Raw genomic sequence first — 21,594 nt, 5'->3', positions numbered from 1 at the left:
ATTATAAGGGTAAATTAGTCATATTTTATTTTTCTCTCTTAACTATCTATTTGTTTTTATAAAAGATAAAAATAATAATAAATTGATAGAAGTTGGCACACCTATTATCAAGAAAATGGTTATAAGGATAAGCAATAATAAAATACTAAAAATTCTAGTTTACTTATCAGTTAATCTAGTAACAGAGGAAAGTGCATTTTGGGGTGGTCTATCTGATGCGAACCGGGTTAGATCGAGTCTAGTTATCTTATTTGTTTAGTTAGAATCTTAGTAGGTTAGGATTTTATTTAATTAGCTAAATTCAGCATAGTTTTGATAAAATATTCAAAGAATATTTTACAGATATCCGAATAATAGCAAATCAGTTGGATAGATCTAAAACTTTGATATTCATGACTTCTCTAGATTCGAAATTTATCTGTGGCAAAACAAAAGGTTAATCTGAGAAGATAAAGAAGACTTGTTTAGTTAGTTTGTTAGTATTTTAACTTAGTTGTTTGAGTCCCTAGGTGATATGTGGAAGAAATCCTAATTGGAGTTGAATCTGATAATTGAAACGGCATTGTGCCTTTATTTCCTTCCTTCTTGCTCTAACCATTGGCACCCTCTCCCATCTCGTTCCTTCCACTGCCCAAGTCTTTAGTCGGCTTCCTCTAACTCCTAATCCCCCTCATCTTCTACAATAACTTCTCCCTTTTTACTCCAACGAATTAACCTAGCACCTATCTAGCCATTGAAAAGCTTATTCAACCTTCGGCTACTGTTCGGCCGATATCTCAAGATCAACATATCTAAAATTCGGGAATATCCAATGGCTAGATTATTCGAAGCTTCCTTCGAAAGTCATATTCTCATTCTAATCCAGAACCGTTACGGATCGAATCAAATTGATTCGTAACAATATCTTAGTAAAAATAATAATCATGGCTATCTAGTGTATTGGAAATGCTGCACAACATAAACTATAGAACTGTGAAATGGAGCTACCGGTGCTGCTCACTCTTTCTGAATTATTCTAGCTTCTTCATTCTTTCATATTTATCAATAGATAAAAATTATTTTTAATAACTAATTTGTTAGTATTGTATCAGTACTTTTTATTGTTTAACTTCTCTAAAGTCAGAAAAGAAGGAGAATATACTTTCCAACCTCTAATTTAAGTCACAAGCAAATCATATATAAGTTTCTAAGGACAATATCTCAACCAATATTATTTTATTTCAATTTTTTTGCGATACTTATACACGCTTCTAAAATATCTTATTTACATATATATACCTTTTTAAAATTGATATGTAAATTTATATCATTTAAAACAATTAATTTTAACTTGCACACCTTTCTAAAACTTTTTCATATATATCTCCCAAATCTAACCATTAAAATTTATCATCATCTCGACTCAAAAGACAAACATACTGTTTTTTTTTTCCTTTTTCGCATTCTTCCCAGTAAATAGTATTTATGTCTTTTATATTTGAAGTACCAAAGATTTAGTTTATACTTATAAAAATTAAATAACATGAACGATACCTATGCAGAAACTACAAAATTTTAAAAAGATTTATTAAAAAATATCTTGACTTTTGTTATTATTATTATTCACATACTACCATTATATATATATATATATATATATATATCATTCAACACTTACATTTACTTATAATGCTTCAAAAATACTTTGAGTTTATTTTATCCTAACACGAGTTAACATAATAGAGAATATAGTAACAAGAATATGTGGTATCTTTAGATTGTAGTAGTACAATAATCACTTAATCGATTCAGAAAAGGATAATCTAATTATAAATAATTTGATTCGAATTAAACAGGCGAGGAAAGTAACAAATGTGAATATATGAAACATCTCTAAATTTAAAACTTTTTGTGACAATATTCTTTACGTCAACTTCAAAAACAGGTGAAAAATACATGGGAGGACTGGGTTTAGTATGTGCAAAGGTAATTAAGTTCCTCTCTTTAATTTCTAGTAAAAAAGAAAAGAAAAGGAAAACATTTCTGTCCTCCTTCTTCCTACACTAGCTAACAAGCTTTGCATAACTAAATTATTTTGACTTATGGTAAACCAAAAGGACTTCTTCTTGACTATATTAATTTATTTTCCTTATAATAAAGGATGCTTTGATCAGCACTCCACTTCTTTCTAGTTTGTCTTTAATTTCCTATATAGTAGGACGTTTTACATAATTGCCACTAAAAATGAAAATTATCAATTTTATTTTTTAAATTTAATTATTCATAGTTAAAACTGATCTTAGATTAAAAATAGATTATTCTATCCTTGTATAAATTATTTAAAAGATTATCCAATATTATAGTAGAAGGAAAATTTATTTATTTTTATGTAAGACGAAAATTATTGCTAAATACTTTTACACTTTAAATTTTGTAGAAAAAAAAATGGTATTTTAGTTATTTACATATATTTGTTAATATAATCAACTATAATGCAGTTACGAAAACAGCTAAAAGATTTTAGTAGCTGTCTCTGAACTCAACTACACATCCAACACTTAATACATCAGCGAATTCTACAAGGAAAAACTTTTAGTCTTTAGAACGTTAGATAGCAGCCCAAACAAAGATTTCCAACTTTTCCAATAGACACCCTTCACTTGTCTAATTGCCTCTATTTTCAAACTAATCAATTGACCGATAGTAATCCAAACTGGACTTTCTTATCCTTTGTAGATTAATATCTAAGCTATATATAACATTAGCCATTGCACTTATATATATACAAAAGTACACCTTAAGAGCTCCTTCCATAGGCAACGATGTCTTCCATGGCCTCTTCTCCAGTACTCTACTACTCTTACTTCGTCTTCCTCCTCCTCCTCTGCACAGTTGCCACAGCTGGCTCAGAATTCTTCCTACCTAAAGAGAAGCACACCCATCTACGCCTCTTCTTCCACGAAGTAGAAAGCGGCCCGAACGCCACAATCTACACCGTGGTAAGCCTTAAGGGGGGTTCATCCATCTACTCGTTCGGTGACATCCACGTCGTCGACTCCGTCCTCCGGGAAGGGTCCGACCCGAGCTCCCGGCTCATCGGGAGGGTGCAAGGGATCGTCGTGGACGTCGACATGGAAGGCAACGCCGGGTCGTCCATAATAACTATCGTGTTCACGGCGGGGGAGTACAGCGGCAGCTCCATCACGTTGCAAGGGTTGGTCGTGCCGCCGACCTCCTCGGAGCGCACTGTCGTTGGCGGCACCGGGCAGTTCCGGATGGCGAGGGGGTTTGCTTTCAACAAGATGATCAGCTTCAACGGAGTGGATCTGATTGCCCAGGTCGATGTTTACGTCGTGCATCACGAGGATTATTTAGCTATAAACTAAAATCTCTGTTGTTATCCTGTGAGTGATACTGCCGTCGCAGGCTTGTTTTCAGTTGGAAGCTTTTATTACCAAGTATTTTAAGTTCTTATTTATAATAAAAACTATTATAAGTGTTTAAAACAAAGGTATCTTTGATTCAGTCGATGAAGGTGTTATCTTGTTTATAGGATCTTTTATTACGGATGTAAAAAGAACTAATTAAATCTACTCGCACTACAATAGGAAGATGGTGCCCGGACCTCTCTTTCTCTAAACCTCTGTTTTTTTTCACCCTTCCTACCCTTAGATATCAAAATTGGACGGAACATTGGTCTAATTTCACCCCCGTATTAATTTTAACACATTAACTTTTTAAACTATAAAAAATATTTAACTCTCAATGATGTTAATAAAAAAAACTATTTTACCCATAATATTTCTCTCTTTTCTTCCTCTAAAATGAGAGTAAAACAGTTTTCGGAGAGTTACTTTTAGTTTTTTTAATTAAAGTTTTCCTATAGTTAGGAGAGCATATGTGTATGTGTAAACGACCCTAGTTCACAGTGTTTAGTATAATTATCTCTACTTTTTAGCATAATGAGATTAACAACGGTCAAGCCTAAATTTCTCCATCCCAATTTAGATTTGAATGGGGGAAGGTTTAATTTAATGCTATCAATGAATTATAATTAAGATATTGCATCGTTGGGTAAGTACTGAATTAATCCCGAATTTGCTAACCTCGTATCCTCCATCATGGAGGTAATTTAGAAGTGATTATCAGACGAGTGGGCATACCAGATCAAGCTTTCGAGCTGCGCTAGGTAAACAAAAATGTAGCCCATACCACTCATTATCATCTCGGGCTTGAATTAGTCAAGCCTAAATCAAGTGGGTTTAAGGCAGACTTGTGCCGCGCGGGCCTAACGATTTTCTATTAGGTAATTGTACATCTCTCCACCCAAATATTAGGCTTTTTAAATCTTTTGTGCAGTGCAAAGAGTAAGGCCATCTCCTTCGGTCCTTCCTAATATAAAAAAGCAAAAATTTATATAATTATTATCTCTAACATTTTGGAACTTTTGCTTAAATTCTTTTAAGGTTTTGTCTTTTTCTATATAAAATGAAAAGATATTTTGATCCCTGACAGCATTTACTACTAATATGTCGTCTCAGCTAGGAGCAGTTTGTCTTTTCCTATAACATCAACACCCTTCAAATCTCTTTTGACTTCAATTTATAATCAGTCGATTGATCGATTGGAATCCAAATAAGACATACTCTTCTCCGTGGAAACTGAGCCACATCTAACACTCACCTCACTGAATTCTATGTACGAAAAATGATGACTAAAGAACGGTAGATAGCAGCTAGCTAAGCAAAGGTTGCCTACAAATACACAATGCCACAGACACACCATAGGAGCTCCTCCTTCCACAGGCAACGATATCTCCCATGGACTCTACTTCAATACAATACTACTCTTTCTTCTTCCTTCTCCTCCTCTGCACACTTGCCACTAGCACAAGCTCAGACTCCTTCCAACCTAAAGAGAAGCACACCCACCTACGCCTTTTCTTCCATGAAGTCGAAAGTGGCCCAAATGCCACCATCTACAACGTTGTGAACCTCAACGAGAGCTCACCCTCGTACACGTTCGGAGACATCCACGTCGTCGACTCCATTCTCCGGGAGGGGCCCGACACGAGCTCGCTGCTCATCGGGAGGGCGCAGGGGGTCGTGTTCGACGTCGCCATGGTCCAGAATGCAGGGCTGTCGATAATAACTCTCGTGTTCACCGCCGGCGAGTACAGCGGCAGCTCAATCACGTTGCTCGGCATGATCGTGGGGCCGACCTCCTCGGAGCGCACCGTCGTTGGTGGGACCGGCCAGTTTCGGATGGCGAGGGGGTTTTCTTTCACCAAGTTGATCAGCTGGGTGGGAGAGTATCTGGTTGCGGAGTTTAATATTTACGTCGTGCATTATGAGAACTTAGGTGTAAGCCAATTACGTCAGTAGAGATCCGGTTGTCCTTTGAGTGGTATTGTTTACTACTAAGTAATAAAATCAAGAGGACCTTTGATTCAGTCAATGACGTTGTTATCTTGTTTTTACTTTGTAGGATCTTTTATTCCACCCTAAGATGGAGGTGTTAACAAAATTTAATTAGATATGAAAAAGATAAAAAAATATTTGGTTACTGAACTAATTTAACTTAACCTATTTAAGGAGAGCTCTAAAACACCAGCCGGGTTGGAAGGGTAGGGTTGCTGGTTTAATTACGAGGTTGGCTGATTTGATTCTTATCTAATCAATTACTTATTTATTTTAATAATAAAATCGAACCAGTTTAATGTATGTTCATCGATCCTATCACTCAATTCAATCCGATTATGATAAATATGCTCCAACTTGAGAGATTTAATTCTCTTCCACCTACTGTCGCTTTGCTTTCACCCATTACTATGATCCCAACTTCTAGCAACATGACCCTCTGATGCTAGATAGCTCTCAGCCCACTATTTTGGCCCAGGTCTTGATGAGAGGACCCTGGACAGGGTGTTAATTGGGTCTAGTTGTGACTGATCGGGTCAAGTTCAAGTCACAATACATGATCTATTTATTAATAGGTTTGAATATTCAATAGAAACATGATTTATTTTTTAAATATATTGCATGCATTATTCGAATTTGTATGATCTATTACAATCATAAATGAGTTTATTTAAATTATAAACAAATTTATTTAGATTATAAATAGATTTTTTATGTCATATCAAGTTTTGGTTTATAAATGGCTATCATATCACAAACAGGTACGCGGATCTTAAATAGATTAACTTAAATTAATTAAACTGATTGAGGTAATAAATATTGTTTGATCGACTCGACAACAAAAAATAAGAGGGTGAATTGAGTTTATAAACTAAAAACAAAATATAAAAAATTAATTAAAAAATATGCATAATTGTAATAGTAACGAAGAGTCTAAATATTTATACAAATATTAGAATGCAATTGAAAAACTTAATATTTATATATGTTATGAAAACATAGATAAAACAAACAAAGAAAAGAAAGAGAGAAATAACTATGAGATTTATTATGGTTTTGCTAGCCTACTTCTATTACTCAAGCTTCTCGTTCCGTGAAAATATATTATGCATTAAAAATCTACATCACTAGCTTTCTAATAGTGTTAGAATATAAAGGAGTTCTAGTCTAAATGAAATAGGATTTGGTGCAAATCTTAGAATTCAACTTTAACTCAAAAGTTTAAGAAGCTATTAAGTGAAGACATCGAAGTCTATATGAACTCTTTCTACTCCTCACATCTATGCATAACATCAGCTGACTCCCTCTCGAATTCAAAACCAAGCATTGCACCTAATATTTGTTCCGATTCGCCTATCGATCTCAAGAGTTCAATTTTCATAGAAATTAACTGCTTCTTTATGATTCATCATGAACCTACTCATCTAACCTATCCCACATGCCCAAGCCTAACTGCTTACCATGACTCTTTCATAAGAATTTGCATACAGATCATCAGATTCACTAAATTGGTTACATCAAATCACTTCAGAGTACCCCCAAATTATAGAACTATCAACTCGATTTCATTTGTTGGAGATTTGAAAGTCCTAATTTAAGTGAAACGAGATTTGGCACAAATCTAAGAACACAACTCGATCGAAAAGCTTAAGTTATTAGGTGAAGGCCTAAGAGTCTATGTAATTTTTTTTAATACTTTTACTTAATTTTAAATATGATATTTAATAAATATCAGCTAATCAATGCATCAACTGCATGTATCTGATTGATCTAATCATGCTAGAAAAAAAAAAATCCAAAGAGTTGTGGGATATGAGTGGGCACAATCAAAATATGCTAGTAAGCATTTGATAGTGTATCAGGACCAACCAGCACAATCAATTATGATGGAATCCCAAACCACTGTTGTGCGATTAAGTGCTAACTAATTTGTCTTCTTCTTGTCGAGAATAAATAAGAATAAATTTGATCTATGCATTAGCTACTACTTTGTCTTTTGGATATCTAAGATTTTTAATTAGGAGTAGCTTGTCTTTTACTATGAAGAAATGTACAGATCTCCCCAACTTTCTTTTAAAATCTTATAATTATCATTATATTTTCCTTTTCTTCTCGCGTGGCCTCCAATTTCCACTTAGTCAATTGACCAACATGAAACGAAATAAGACTTGTTGTTCTTCGTGGAAACCGAACCACAGCTAACAGTTACATCGGCGAATTCTACATACAAACAATCATGACGTCGAGAATGTTTGATAGCAGCTAACCAAAAAGATTGCCAAGCATATAAATATAGAGAGATCCTTTTCATAGACTTAATTCAATTCTCCCGTTTTTCTTCACGTAGGCCTCCAATTTCAAATGCCATACTTATCTATATGAGACTTCCTGATCCTTTGTGATAACCTAGCCAATTCCAAATACTTTACTAATCCTACATAGCAGCCAAGCAAATATTCCCTATATATATATACAAACTATGAAAACTCTTCCATTGGCAACACTGTCTCCCATGGCCTCTTCTTCACTCTATTACTCTTTTCTCTTCCTTCTCCTCCTCTGCACACTTGCCACTGGCTCAGAATTCTTCCTACCTAAAGAGAAGTACACCCACCTACGCGTGTTCTTACACGAGGTATCAAGAGGTCCAAATGCCACAATCTACACTATTGCAAGCCTTAACAACAAGAGCCCATCCAAGTTCGGAGACATAAACGTCGTCGACGCTCCGCTCCGGGAGGGGCCGGAGCCGAGCTCGCGGCTCATTGGGAGGGCGGAAGGGGTCGAAACCGGCGTTGACATGGACCGCAAAGGCGCGCTGTCGGTAATGACTCTCAAGTTCACCGCCGGCGAGTACGAGGGGAGCGCTATCTCGTTGCTCGGGGTGGTATTCCCGCCGACCACCTCGGAGCGCAGCGTCATCGGCGGCGCCGGCCAGTTTCGGATGGCGAGGGGGTTTTCTTTCGTCAAGCTGATCAACTCCACTGAAGATTTTCTGATTGTAGAGATTGATGTTTACGTGGCGCATCATGAGAAGTTAGCTGTAAGGCCGATGTAGTGCTCTCCGTTGTCCTCTGAGTGGCATTCTGCCAGAAGTTTACTAGTAATTTGCAGATGGCATGGTTAATATGAATAAAATTTTCATCTAAAACAAAAAAAAAAGTTAACAAATTTCAAGGTTATCCATATAGTAATTATAATTAATATAGAGGGCTCAATGACTCCTCTTTCTAAGCCAAATTGACTCGAAACCACCTGACGGAGTTATTACTCCTCACTCGACTAAAACGTACGAAGCTTTAATACTTCTTCTAACTATTTCTTGAGCCTTGTCGTCGCGTGGGGAATAACAATCAAAGTGGTTCACCTGTCATTGCCTCCAATTTCAAACTAATCAATTGACTGATAGTAATCCAAACTGGACTTTCTTATCCTTTGTAGAATATCTATGCTATAACATTAGCCATTGCACTTATATATATATATATATATATATATATACAAAAGTACAACAATAAGAGCTTTTTCCAATAGGCAACGATGTCTCCCAATGGCCTTTTCTCCATTACTCTGCTACTCTTTCTTCCCCCTCCTCTTCCTCCTCTGCACACTTGCCACAGCTGGCTCAGAATTCTTCTACCGAAAGAGAAGCACACCCACCTACGCTTTTCTTCCGCGAAGTAGAAAGCGGCCCGAATGCTTAAGTCGTGCATTACGAGGATTATTTAGCTATACACTAAAGTCTCTGTTTTTATCCTATAAAGTGATACTACTGTATTCCATGAATTTTTTTTTAATTTAATTTAATTTTAAAGAAAGTTCGGATAGATATTTTATTAAACATTAAATTATAATTACAATGTGATACACAAATGAACAAAGGAGCTAAGATAAAATCCTAAATTAAATCTCACTCTTAGCTAAAGACATACCAACAAAAGGACTGGAATATCAATATGTAACTAAACAAGTCCTCACTATACATGATTTTAAATCAGGCTTTTTATTCACCTAGAAAAGCCTTTTGATTTATTAATTATTTAGAATATTTATACTGGTATCCTCAACTATTATTCATTTATCCGTACACCCCCATATTATTTTTAAGGCATTAACATTTTAAGCTATAAAAAATATTTAACTCCCAATGATGTTAATACAAAATATCAAATAATTTTTTTACCCATAATATTTCTCTTTTTTTTTTCTCTAAAATAAGAGAAAAATAGTTCCGTTAGACGAAAAAAAATATTTCAAAGGCTGTTATACTTTTTTTTAATTAAATTGGAGTGTATGTGTACGCGTAAACGGACAGTAGTTTGTGAGGCTTAGTATAATTATTTCTGTATTTCTAGCATAATGTGATTAATAAGCTGTGTGGTCAGGCTAAATTTCTCTATTCCAATTTAGATTTGAAAGGGGAAAAGTTCAATCTAATGCGATCAATGAATTAGAATTAAGATATTGTATCGTTTGGTAGGTATTGAATTAATCCTGAATATGGTAATCTCGTATCCTCCATCGTGAGGTAATTTAGAAGTGATCATCCGAAAGACTGATCATAGCCGATCAGTCTAATTGGCAGAAGCTTATACCGCCATGCACTTGAGTCAGTCGGGCCTAAATCCTACAGGTTCAAACCAGGTCAGGCCAAGTGATCATCCCTAGGATAATTGTACATCTCTCCACCCAAGTATTAAGAGCTTTTTAAATCTTGTGCGAAGTGCATCTCCTTCCTAATTTCAAAAAGCGGAAATTTATATAATTAAAAATAGATACCCTATGTTTCAACTTTATTATCTTTAATATTTTGAAATTTTATTCTTAAATATATTTAAGGTTTTGTCTTTTTCTATATAAAATCAAAAGATAATTTGATCCCTGACAGCAATGACTACTAAATTGTCTTCTCAGCTAGGAGCAGTTTGTCTTTTCCTATAACATCAACACCCTTCAAATCTCTTTTGCCTTCAATTTATAATCAGTCGATTGACCGATTGGAATCCAAATAAGACATACTCTTCTCCGTGGAAACCGAGCCACATCTAACACTCACCTCACTGAATTCTATGTACGAAGAATGATGACTAAAGAACGGTAGATAGCAGCTAGCAAAGCGAAGGTTGCCTACAAATACACGATGTCACAAACACACCATAAGAGCTCCTCCTTCCACAGGCAACGATATCTCCCATGGCCTCTTCTCCAGTACAATACTACTCTTTCTTCTTCCTTCTCCTCCTCTGCACACTTGCCACTAGCACAAGCTCAGACTCCTTCCAACCTAAAGAGAAGCACACCCACCTACGCCTTTTCTTCCATGAAGTCGAAAGTGGCCCAAATGCCACCATCTACAACGTTGTGAACCTCAACGAGAGCTCACCCTCGTACACGTTCGGAGACATCCACGTCGTCGACTCCATTCTCCGGGAGGGGCCCGACACGAGCTCGCTGCTCATCGGGAGGGCGCAGGGGGTCGTGTTCGACGTCGCCATGGACCGGAATGCAGGGCTGTCGATAATAACTCTCGTGTTCACCGCCGGTGAATACAGCGGCAGCTCAATCACGTTGCTCGGCATGGTCGTGCCGCCGACCTCCTCGGAGCGCACCGTCGTTGGTGGGACCGGCCAGTTTCGGATGGCGAGGGGGTTTTCTCTCAACAAGATGATCCTCTGGGAGGAAGATTATCTGGTTGCGGAGTTTAATATTTACGTCGTGCATTATGAAAACTTAGGTGTAAGCCAATTAAGTCAGTAGAGATCTAAATTGTAGCAGTACTCCCGGTTGTCCTTTGAGTGGTTTTATTGTTCTCTAAGTAATAAAAAACAAAAGGATCTTTGATTCAGTCAATGACGTTGTTATCTTGTTTCTACTTTCTAGGATCTTTTATTCCGCCCAACGGTGGAGGTGTAAAGAGAACTAATTATATCTCCTCCCACTACAATCAGACGAAGGAGTCCCAACTCCCAACTCCCAACTCCCAACTCCCAACCCCTCTGTTTCCTCCACCTCTCCTACCTATAATTATCAAAATTGGAATCGGGCGCTTACTTTTCAAAAAATATCGTAAAATATTTAAATAATATATATAGTTCTAAATAATTTTGAAAACAATAAAATATGTATATAAGCAATATAGTGGTATATCTTCTATTACTTAGACATTATGAACTAATATTACGTTTAATAACCTCAAATTAATAAGCATATAGTTTTACATATCAATGTCAGCATCATATTAATCAATTCCTGAATAATAACACAATAGCTAGTATATCATTAACTATATATTTTTAACAAATAGATACATGCTATTAGCAAGAGACAAGAAATTATATTGAACTATAAGACTCAATACAGATTTAGGAGTAAAATGCCATTAGGATAGAAAATAAAATAATTACGTATTAAGGATAGCTTGGTTGCAAGAGATGCTGGTTCAATCACCAGGTTGACTTAATTTTATCGGATAGATTGCTTATTTGTTTTGATAACAGAATTGAATCAATTTGGTGGTATGTTCATCCGTAGCTCCATTCGATCCGATTATGATAAAATTATGCTCATACTATAGGGATTTAATTCTCCTCAACCTACCGTTGCTTTGCTTACACCCATTGCTATGCTCCCTACTTCTAGCAATAGGACCCTCTAATGCTAGACAGTTCTCGGTCCACTATTTTGGCCCAGTTCTTGATGAGAGGACCCTGGACAGGGAGTCAATTGGGTCTAATTATGACTGATCGGGTTGGGTCAAGTTCACGGTCTATTTATTAGATTATCTCCAACCGATGGCTCTATATTGGGCAAGAGTAACCTGCTTATATTTATTAAAAAAATTAATAATATATATATATATTAATATTATATATTTTAAATAATTTAATAGGTTATTTTAGTGTTATTATTTTTTAATAAAAAATATATGGTTAGAAAATTCTCATCGAGATATTCAAAATAAGACTAATATTCAATAGTTTCAAAAGTAATTCTAAACTACAAATTTTTTTTATTAAACATATCAAAATTATATTACACAAAATATACATTGAAATCAGCATTACACGTCATTACTAAAAAATATCAAAATTACATTACACAAAATAAATTAAAATTAATATTTAATAATAAAAAATAATAAATATTTAATAGTCTGGAAGGCACGAGAATAAAAGAATATAATTTTTAATGTAATTTTTATTTACTGTATTTCATGTTTGATGTATTCTATGTGATGCATTTTATGACTGAGATTTTTAAATGTTTGAGGTATTTCATATTTGTTACATTTTAATATTTAGTATTTACATTTAAAAATAATTTTGAGTCATTATCTAAATAATTTTAGAACACATCGATTTTAAATAATAAAAGAAATTATTATGTAATTTAAAAATTAAATTAATATTAGACTCATTTTAAAGGTCTTGATGAGACCTTTACAACCATACTATTTTGTTAAAAATTGATTAATAAAATTAATTTGTAAAACTAATTATATATTTAGTTTAACTAACTAGATTATTTAATAAAGGATACAAATAAATTAAAATTATTAGATTAAACATTTAAAAGGGCAAAATTGGAAATTTGAAAAATCTAAAAATAAGTAGAGCTGGGCTCCAAATTTTTTGGTGCCCCAATTTGGAGCTAGCTATGAAGCCCAAATGGAGCGGCTAGAGATACTTTTAATGGGGTTGAATATTAAATACAAACATGATTTATTTATTAGTTAAATATGCATGCATTATTCGGATCTATCTTACCTATTACAATCATAAATGAGTTTATTCAAATTATAATAAATTATAAATAAATTTATTCAGATTATAAATGAGTTATTTATGTCATCACTAGTTTCGGTTTATAAATCGTTATCAAATCATAAATGGGTATACGGATCATAAATTCGTCAACTTAAAAGGGTTAAACAGATTTGAGGTAATCTAGTCAACTCAAAATAGAGTGGGTGAATAAAATTTATAAACTAAAAACAAAATATGAAAAAATAATTAAATATGCAAAAATATGCATAATTGTAATGATAATGAAGAATCTAAATTTTGTAGAAGGATGAGAACGCAAGTGAATAAATTACTATGGTTAAGTACATTTTAACTCTTATATTTGTGTCTAAAATTACGTTATCTATTGTGCTTAAAATAAGTCTCAAACTAATATATTTACTTATGACTAAAATGAGGCTATTAATTTTTCTATCAAATTTAATTGAGCACTATCAAATGACCAAAATATTTTATGGTGTTTGTTAGACAAATATATAAGTTTTTTGGATCAAGATTTTATTTAACCTATCTTCGTCTTCTCATGAGCTAAGGTTTTCAAGTTTGGGAAAATGCCGCAAGTGAAAAAGTAAGAAAATGAGAGAACTTGTGAGTATATTTAAAGAGAAAGAAAGATTTATATTAAAGAAAATAGAAAGAGAATTTGGGTCTACTAGTTTATTTAGAAGCCCATTTGGTTAAGTTTAATATTAAAGCTGATGATCTCACTTTAGTTGTAAGTATAAAAATCTGTCTAGGACTTTTTTAAATACGATGTGATAAACTAATTTTAGGTATAAGTACAAGGGGCTAAATTGTTAAAGGTATCTTAATCATATAATCACTCCCTGCCAATCATTAAGGGTATCATTATCATTCAGACCTAGGTGTACCCAACTAGCTGATAGAAACTACATGAGGATAACTCGCCACATATGCCCTGGCGAATGATATGTGTCTGAATGTCTAGTACGCACACAAACTACTAATCTCGGACGTAAGGCCATAAGATTGTGACTATGTCGAGCGATCAATTAACTCTAAACACGTCATAACCCTCGTGTCCACTCGGGTATCATCATGCTTTCTATCAACTATTCTATCAATGAGAATTCACGCATTTTCTTCTAAATGACAAATCATATGTATTATTATCCAGTACTATATTAAGTCATGCATATCAAGAATTTAAGTGGTAGGGGAGTCAAGAGAAAAGTGATGCAATGCAGCGTCCCCAACCATATATTCAACACATGCAGATTCATATTAGTCTATCGCATGCATTCTCATGCTAGAGATCACCTCCAATCATTTCTATATATTATCAGTATATTCATTATCCTATATCAGTCTAATCGAATGAATGATAAAATATGCTTAACTGAAATCGCCTATATATAAGATCATGTAATTATGCTGGAGGTAAAAACATGCATATATATAAATATATAATATATTCTAATTTGAGAAAAGTATCTAGGAGATAAGATTATATATCATAACTGCAATTACTAAGCAACCACTCTTTCACGATTGCTACAACAACAATCAGTCCTCAATAGTCTATCAAAGGTCTATAGGGGTCTTGAATAAGGGGGGTTGGAATCTAAAATTATTTATAACATATAATATTAGTCTTTCCACTAATTAAAATTAACCTGACTAAAATAATTCCTCATTGTAATCATATACTATTAATTCCTATATTTGTTTGGTTATTTATTAACCATAATTACATTATATAACAATTTACTTAAAACATAATCATTTGCCTATTATCTTTGATAACTAATAAAAATAAATTAATGCAAGTACTTGCATACAAATATATGTACATTGCTCTAATAATTATTATACTTAGCTAGGATTATATTGCATGTATTTTACTAATCATAGTATAATTAGATTTAATTCATAGAAATTAATATTTAAATTAACTAAAATAATTAATAACTAATAAAATAATTTTAATAGTTTTAAAAAATACTCAAAATTATTTTTACACGGTGCCTCAAGAGTCTGGGCTCCCAGCACCCTGAGGCATTAAGGTGTTAGAAAGGTGGAGGGGCCGAGTCTCAAGGGAAGGGAATGGCCGTTGGTGGCCACTTAGCGGCCGACCTCTTACTAGCGGCCTCAAGGAGGAAAATTAAGAGAGGAAGAGCTAGAGAGAGAGAGGCTCAGCAATGAATCAAAGGGTTGATGATGGCTCTTCTCGGTGGTCGGAGGTCATTGTGGGACTAGCGGGAGAGAGAGAGAAAGAGCTAAAGAGAGAGGGGTCAAGAGATAAGAGTAAGAGAAAGAGAAAACTAGAGAGAGAGGACGAGGTGGTCGAGTGGCGGCGGCGAAGTGGTCGGTGGGCTCGGTCCCACCTCCACGCGTCGCCGAGACGCTAAAATAGACAAAATTTAATCAAACTTTCATCAAGTTAATTATAAAATAACATCAATACCCTTATTATAATATCCATATATTACTCCTAGTTAAGGATATTTATGTCTTGATAAATTATTAAGATAATATAATTATCAAAAATTAAAAGTGTAAGGTAATATATTTTAAAAATTATATTTACCTATTGAACTAGTAATATCTTTTAAATTTATTGTATTTCTATTATACGAATCTTAACCGTTAAATTTTCATCAAACTGATTGATAAATAATTATCTCCTACAAATTTTGTACTCGTTTCTCACATATTATAAATACATTTTGCAATTTCTCTTCTCCCTTCGCCGGCTCGTTGGGTATTCGAAGCCGTGGTCTTCTTGAGCTCTCTTGGATTGGAGATTTCTCTACCAACTCCCAATGCATTTACCTACCACTACCACTTCGCCTTTTGGATATCTGAGATTTTTGACTAGGAGTAGCTTGTATTTAACTATATAGAAACGTACAGATCTCCGTAACTTTAATTTCTTTTAAAATCTTATAATTATCATTATATTTTCTTTTCTTTTTCTCACGTGGCCTTTACTTTCCACTTAGTCAACTTCAACTGATCAATATGAATTGAAACAAGACTTGTTCTTCTCCGTAGAAACCGAGCCAAAGCTATCACCAGCATCGGTGAATTCTACATACGAAGTTTCATGACATCGAGAATGTTAGATAGCAGTTCACCAAAAAGATTGCCAAGCATATAGAGACAGAGAGATCTTATTCAGATACTTTATTAAATTCTCCCGTTTTTCTTCACGTACGCATCAAATTTCAAATGAGTCATTCACCCGTACTAATCAATATACGATTTTCTAATCCTTAGTGAAAACCTAGCCAAATCCAAACGCTATACTGATACTATTTATCAGCCAAGCAAACATTCCCTCTCTCTCTATATATATATAAAATAAGAACTATTATTTTTTTTTTCCTAATCAAACAGTTGGGATTAAATGATATTAAATAAATTTAACCGAAAGTACCAGTCATATCAATCTGAAGTATCGATCACTTTTCTAATTGTAAGAATAAATTAGTTATATTTTATTTTTCTCCTAGCTATTATTTTTTAATAAAAAATAAAAATAATAATAAATTGGTGAAAGTTGACATTCCTATTATTAAGGAAACAGTAATAAGAAAATACTTAGATTCTAATTTTTTTATCAATTAATCTAGTCACATATGTAAAATATCTTATATACCCTTTAATTTATTAAAGAATAAAAAATATTTTTAATAACTAATTGGTTACTATGGAATCATTACTCATATATATATATATATAAGCAAACCATACAAACTCTTCCATTGGCAACAATGTCTCCCATGGCCTCTTCTCCATCCTACTACTTTCTTCTCTTCCTTCTCATCCTCAGCACACTTGCCACTGGCTCAGAATTCTTCCTACCGAAAGAGAAGTACACCCACCTTCGCATGTTCTTACACGAGGTATCGAGAGGTCCAAATGCCACAATCTATACTATTGCAGGCCTTAACAACAAGAGCCCATACAGTTATGGAGACGTCAACGTAACCGACGCTACGCTCCGGCAGGGGCCGGAACCGAGCTCGCGGCTCATTGGGAGGGCACAAGGGTTCGAAATCGGCGTCGACATGGACCGCAAAACCTTGCAGTCGGTGGTAACTCTCAAGTTCACCGCCGGCGAGTACGAGGGGAGCGCTATCTCGTTGCTTGGGGTGGTATTCCTGCGGACCACCTCGGAGCGCAGCGTCATCGGCGGTGCCGGCCAGTTTCGGATGGCAAGGGGGTTTTCTTTCGTCAAGCTGATCAGCTCAACTGAAGATTTTCTGATTGCAGAGATTGATGTTTACTTGGCGCATCATGCAAAATTCTTAGAATATTAAGCTCGCCCATTTTACAAAGTCAATTAGATTAATTGGCTAGTGCACAAATCAAGAATATTAGTGCAGCAGTCTTGGTCTTAGCTGTCTTTAAATTATAGTTATCTTTTGTTTTATCTAGATGATGAAAATCAAAGATTATATATAATAACTAGTGTGGTATAAATAAGAGTCATGTAAACCACTATATATATGGGATATTATCTCGGTATACATATAAAGAAAATAAAGTAAAAGAGTTTAAAGTTTTTATTTACCTCATCTTATGTTAAGTATCAAGAATAATTTTCTTCTCTTGAGTTTTCTACCATATTCTCCTAACATAAGCTAGCTATAAGATTGATGTAGTGCTCCTTAGTTGTCCTTTTAAGTGGCATGCTCCTAGAAGTTTACTAGTAGTTTACAGATGGCATGGTTATCCAAATAATAATAATAATAATAATAATAATAATAATAATACTTAATATGGTGTTTTAGCTAGCTTTCGAGTAATACATATGGGCTCGACTCTTCTTCGTATGCCAAGTTCACTCAAAACCCCGGGATGGAGTTATTACTAGCAAAGGATATCACCTTTCGGCATGAAGAGTTAGCTTTTGAGAGGGTGGATCCCAAGAGATGCGGGGGCCTCTACAATATTCCTTTTTTTAAGAGAGCTTGTATGCATAACAATTCATTAATGATCAAGGATTACAATGAAAAGCTTGATATATAAATAGTAAGGGAGATAAAGTGACGACTCTTTACACAAGCATCATATTTGGTATACATTAGACATTACAATAATTCAATTCAGATGATCAAGCCCAACGAAACATCACAATAAAATATAGAACAACCCAACAAATTTCTAAAAACAAAGAGCCTCGTGTTCAACATTATTAGTCTAATAACTGCAGGTTCCGTCAATCCAGCAGTTCAAGACACGGCCCGGAGAATCCGCAATGCAGGAGGATTGGAAATCTCCCATTTAAAAACATAAATTAAAAGAAAAATATTAGCAACACCCTAATACTATTACAGAGCAAACAAGGTTATACAACTAAGGACCACCAAAAATTATAACATATATAGCCTAATAGACATAGACGCTAGCAACACAACATATTACTGTGAATGAATCCTAGATCCTCTTTCCACCTAGAGCGCATCTACTTGACAAAGTAGTGAATCTGTCAGTAAAGGGCACCAAGATTGAGGGAGAATCCGTGATAGTAGAATTACAATCTTGACAGCAAAACAAGTAGAGCAGTTTGGGATCGGCAAGGGAGGGGAGGAGAAAAAGAGTGGTGGCAACGATGGTGGAGAGCACTAGTAGAAAATGGATTTTGGGTAAATCCGAGCCCAATGAGAGAGGCGGTAAGTGATAGAGATACAGCGGGCTCAAATTTGGCGAAAGGGTGGCGGCGGGAAGCAATAGTGATAGGGGTTGTGGCGATGAGAAAAATAACAGAGTTGATCGGCAACAGCATTGTGGTGAGAGGGAGGAGATCTAGAGGTATTAAGGAAGGAGAGAGAAAAAAGAGAGAAAAAGGAGAGGATAGAACGGGGTTTCTCCCTCCCCTCCCCTGGGCCCTAGCTCGTCGACTAAGGTAGGGGAGTGCGGGAAGCCTCACCCGCAAAAAATATAGGTGGCAACTAGAGGGAGGGGAAAAACCCTGTGCCAAACTCTAGCAGAGTTAGGGCTAGCGTTGGGGAGCTTAACCTCTGCAATAGTCCTCATCCAGCAATGTCGGGTAAATAGGTTTGAATAAAGTTTTTGCTTAGTTGCGTGAGTCCTCTAGCATATCTTATCGAAAAGACAAATCATTGATTAAAACCTATAAAGCATAAATTGAGGCCCTATGCATATACCATAAATGAGGCTCTTTTAAAATTAATAATTAAAGTAAAGATGATTTATCTAAATATTTTTCTTGGCTTTCGAAATTCAAATTACTAATTAAAATTTTTCATTTAAGTTTTTCTAATATCTATTCTTTCATTGATAATATTGGTAATCTCTTTTAACTCTCTTGTGGCATTATCGATCTTGAATAAGATTTTTTTTATTTTAAAATCTTATCCATAGAAGGAAGTAAAATCTCTCCCGTTACACTACCGATCTCAACTTTTTCTGCTCATTGTCTAATTTGCTTAAGTGTTTCTTGAGAAAGTTTTGAAAGAGAGACCGATCTAGATTAGTATTATTAAAAACTAATCATGTTTTGATTTTTAAGAGGAGATTAGTGTTAGATTATTAGGAATTAGATGATATACAATTAGATTTGATTGGATTGAAAGGTAAGTAGCATTTCAGAAAGTGGATGAAAATTTTGGGATTTGAATTCTAAAGAGACATGATAGCCATTTAGATTCGGGCATTTTAAAAGGACACTTTTTTGGTTTTTGGGCTTTTTAAAATGATAGCTTTTTTATATTTTGAGATGATTAATATGTTCAACTTGGCGTCAGCCCTAGTAAAGTAGACTTGGGACCTACTATATGTGCTAATAATTATCACTTGGGATAGGGCCCAAGATAAAGCAGCCTAATGGCTGGGCCGAATCTGTGGAAACCTACACATACCCTCTAAGTAATGGAAGAGTTCATTTTTTTATTTTTTTATTTCTTTTATTTAATACTAAAGTGCTAGCGATTTAATTAAGGGTCATAAGTTACCGAGGAACCCATAAATACAAGATTTATACTAGAGGATAGAGATAGGCCCCTTGCTAGGTACATTGATAGCCTGCATATTTACTCGTATTTGCAAGCCAGTCAGCTGTTTAATTTGCTTTTAGGTTGGTATGCTTAACATAGTGATTAAGGATAAAAGATAAAAAATTACAATCTTCAATCAATCGTAAGAGTGTCCAGGGAGCCGATAATTTTTCTTTGAGGATATTGACCAAAATAAGTGAGTCCGTTCCCACGTCTAGATGAGAGATGATGATACTCTTAATAGCATGAAGGCTTTCTTTGAGGGCATTTGCTTCTACAGTGAAAGGTGACTGAAATTGACTATGGCGACTGCCTGCCATGAGGAGCCTGACGAGAAACGTAAGCAAACTTGTTGGGGCTTGAATATGAACCGTCAATTTTGACCTTGAGATGACCATCGTGGGGTCGCGACCATCGGGAAGGGCGGTCAAGAGTGTTACCTTTGTAGGTAGTGGGACAAGAGTAGAGTCATATTTATAGGCGAGCACTATGGTTCTCTCTCCTATATAACTGACAGCATGATAGATTTGGGTTGTTCATCCGAGTCCAACCTCCCTCAGCCCATGAGATATTCGATGGCCCGATAGGCCATGTTCTATTAAGTTCATGCCACATATTGACAACAAATGAATAAGAGAAAAAATAAGCGATCAACTATTTTATTGAATAACCCACAAACACTACAGGCTCTGGAGTTGCTAACACCTAGGTAGTTGAGCATAGTGGCTGTGGGAAGCTGGTTCCAAACCAACTTCCAAAGAAAGATTAAAATCTTCGGAAGAAACCTTAACAACTAGATTACTTTTCAGCCTTTCCAAACAGTCTCATCAAGTCATCTTTAATGATCATCTTATATACTGATTTGGAAGTAGTGAGATCCGACACGTTTGGGTGCCAGATCCACTTATCTGGGCCGTCGCTAAGTGGCAGGTAAATTGAGAAATTTTTTTAAATTAACATCGGCCCGAAAAGTTCCATCACCCTATCCTTAAGTCAAGTTTTGTTCATAATAAGATTAGAAACTTTATGCCTCTTCTCAAAGGAGAGGCAAGGTGTTGTGAACCCAAGGGATTGGGTATAGACTGAGATCCCCCTTCCTAGTTTCAGAGAGGGAGGGATGGTTTCATAATGAGGAGAGGTAGGGGCGAGTATGGGTGAGATAGAGTAAGAAGGGGGCATGACGGAAGGAGGGATGAAATGAGGAGACTGAGCCACCATGATGAAAGGGGTACCATTCTTATGGGAGATCGCAGATAGATAGGACAAAAGATGTCCATCGGGAGTCATGTCCCCGGGGGGTTTGAAATGACAGTTAGGTGTTGGAGGCTTTCTTGCCAATTTTTGAGAGCAAGAGAAGGAAGGTCGAAGTCAACGTGTTGCCTTTACCAAAAGATTTGGTGG

At 35.1% G+C, this 21,594-nt stretch overlaps 5 protein-coding genes across 5 annotated transcripts; all 5 read left to right on the top strand.

Moving 5' to 3' along the window:
• Positions 1-2,801: 2,801 nt before the first annotated feature.
• Positions 2,802-3,365, top strand: LOC140792172 (dirigent protein 1-like). The gene has a single exon (XM_073143013.1). The coding sequence runs from the start codon at positions 2,802-2,804 to the stop codon at positions 3,363-3,365; it is 564 nt and encodes a 187-aa protein (XP_072999114.1).
• Positions 3,366-4,799: 1,434 nt separating this feature from the next.
• Positions 4,800-5,363, top strand: LOC140792171 (dirigent protein 1-like). Its single transcript, XM_073143012.1, has one exon. It carries the CDS (start codon positions 4,800-4,802, stop codon positions 5,361-5,363), a length of 564 nt encoding a protein of 187 aa, XP_072999113.1.
• A 2,444-nt stretch (positions 5,364-7,807) lies between these two features.
• LOC140792624 (pterocarpan synthase 1-like) lies at positions 7,808-8,571 on the top strand. The gene has a single exon (XM_073143727.1). The coding sequence runs from the start codon at positions 7,879-7,881 to the stop codon at positions 8,455-8,457; it is 579 nt and encodes a 192-aa protein (XP_072999828.1). The 5' UTR covers positions 7,808-7,878; the 3' UTR covers positions 8,458-8,571.
• Positions 8,572-10,592: 2,021 nt separating this feature from the next.
• On the top strand, positions 10,593-11,156 carry LOC140792170 (pterocarpan synthase 1-like). The gene has a single exon (XM_073143011.1). The coding sequence runs from the start codon at positions 10,593-10,595 to the stop codon at positions 11,154-11,156; it is 564 nt and encodes a 187-aa protein (XP_072999112.1).
• Positions 11,157-16,944: 5,788 nt separating this feature from the next.
• Positions 16,945-17,493, top strand: LOC140792169 (pterocarpan synthase 1-like). The gene has a single exon (XM_073143010.1). The coding sequence runs from the start codon at positions 16,945-16,947 to the stop codon at positions 17,491-17,493; it is 549 nt and encodes a 182-aa protein (XP_072999111.1).
• The last annotated feature ends 4,101 nt before the right edge of the window (positions 17,494-21,594 follow it).

This window comes from Typha latifolia, chromosome 7 (genome assembly GCF_019914945.1).
Source record: "Typha latifolia isolate L0001 chromosome 7, TyphaL0001v2, whole genome shotgun sequence".
NCBI classification, from domain to species: domain Eukaryota; kingdom Viridiplantae; phylum Streptophyta; class Magnoliopsida; order Poales; family Typhaceae; genus Typha; species Typha latifolia.
This window is presented reverse-complemented; position numbering and strand designations above follow the sequence as displayed.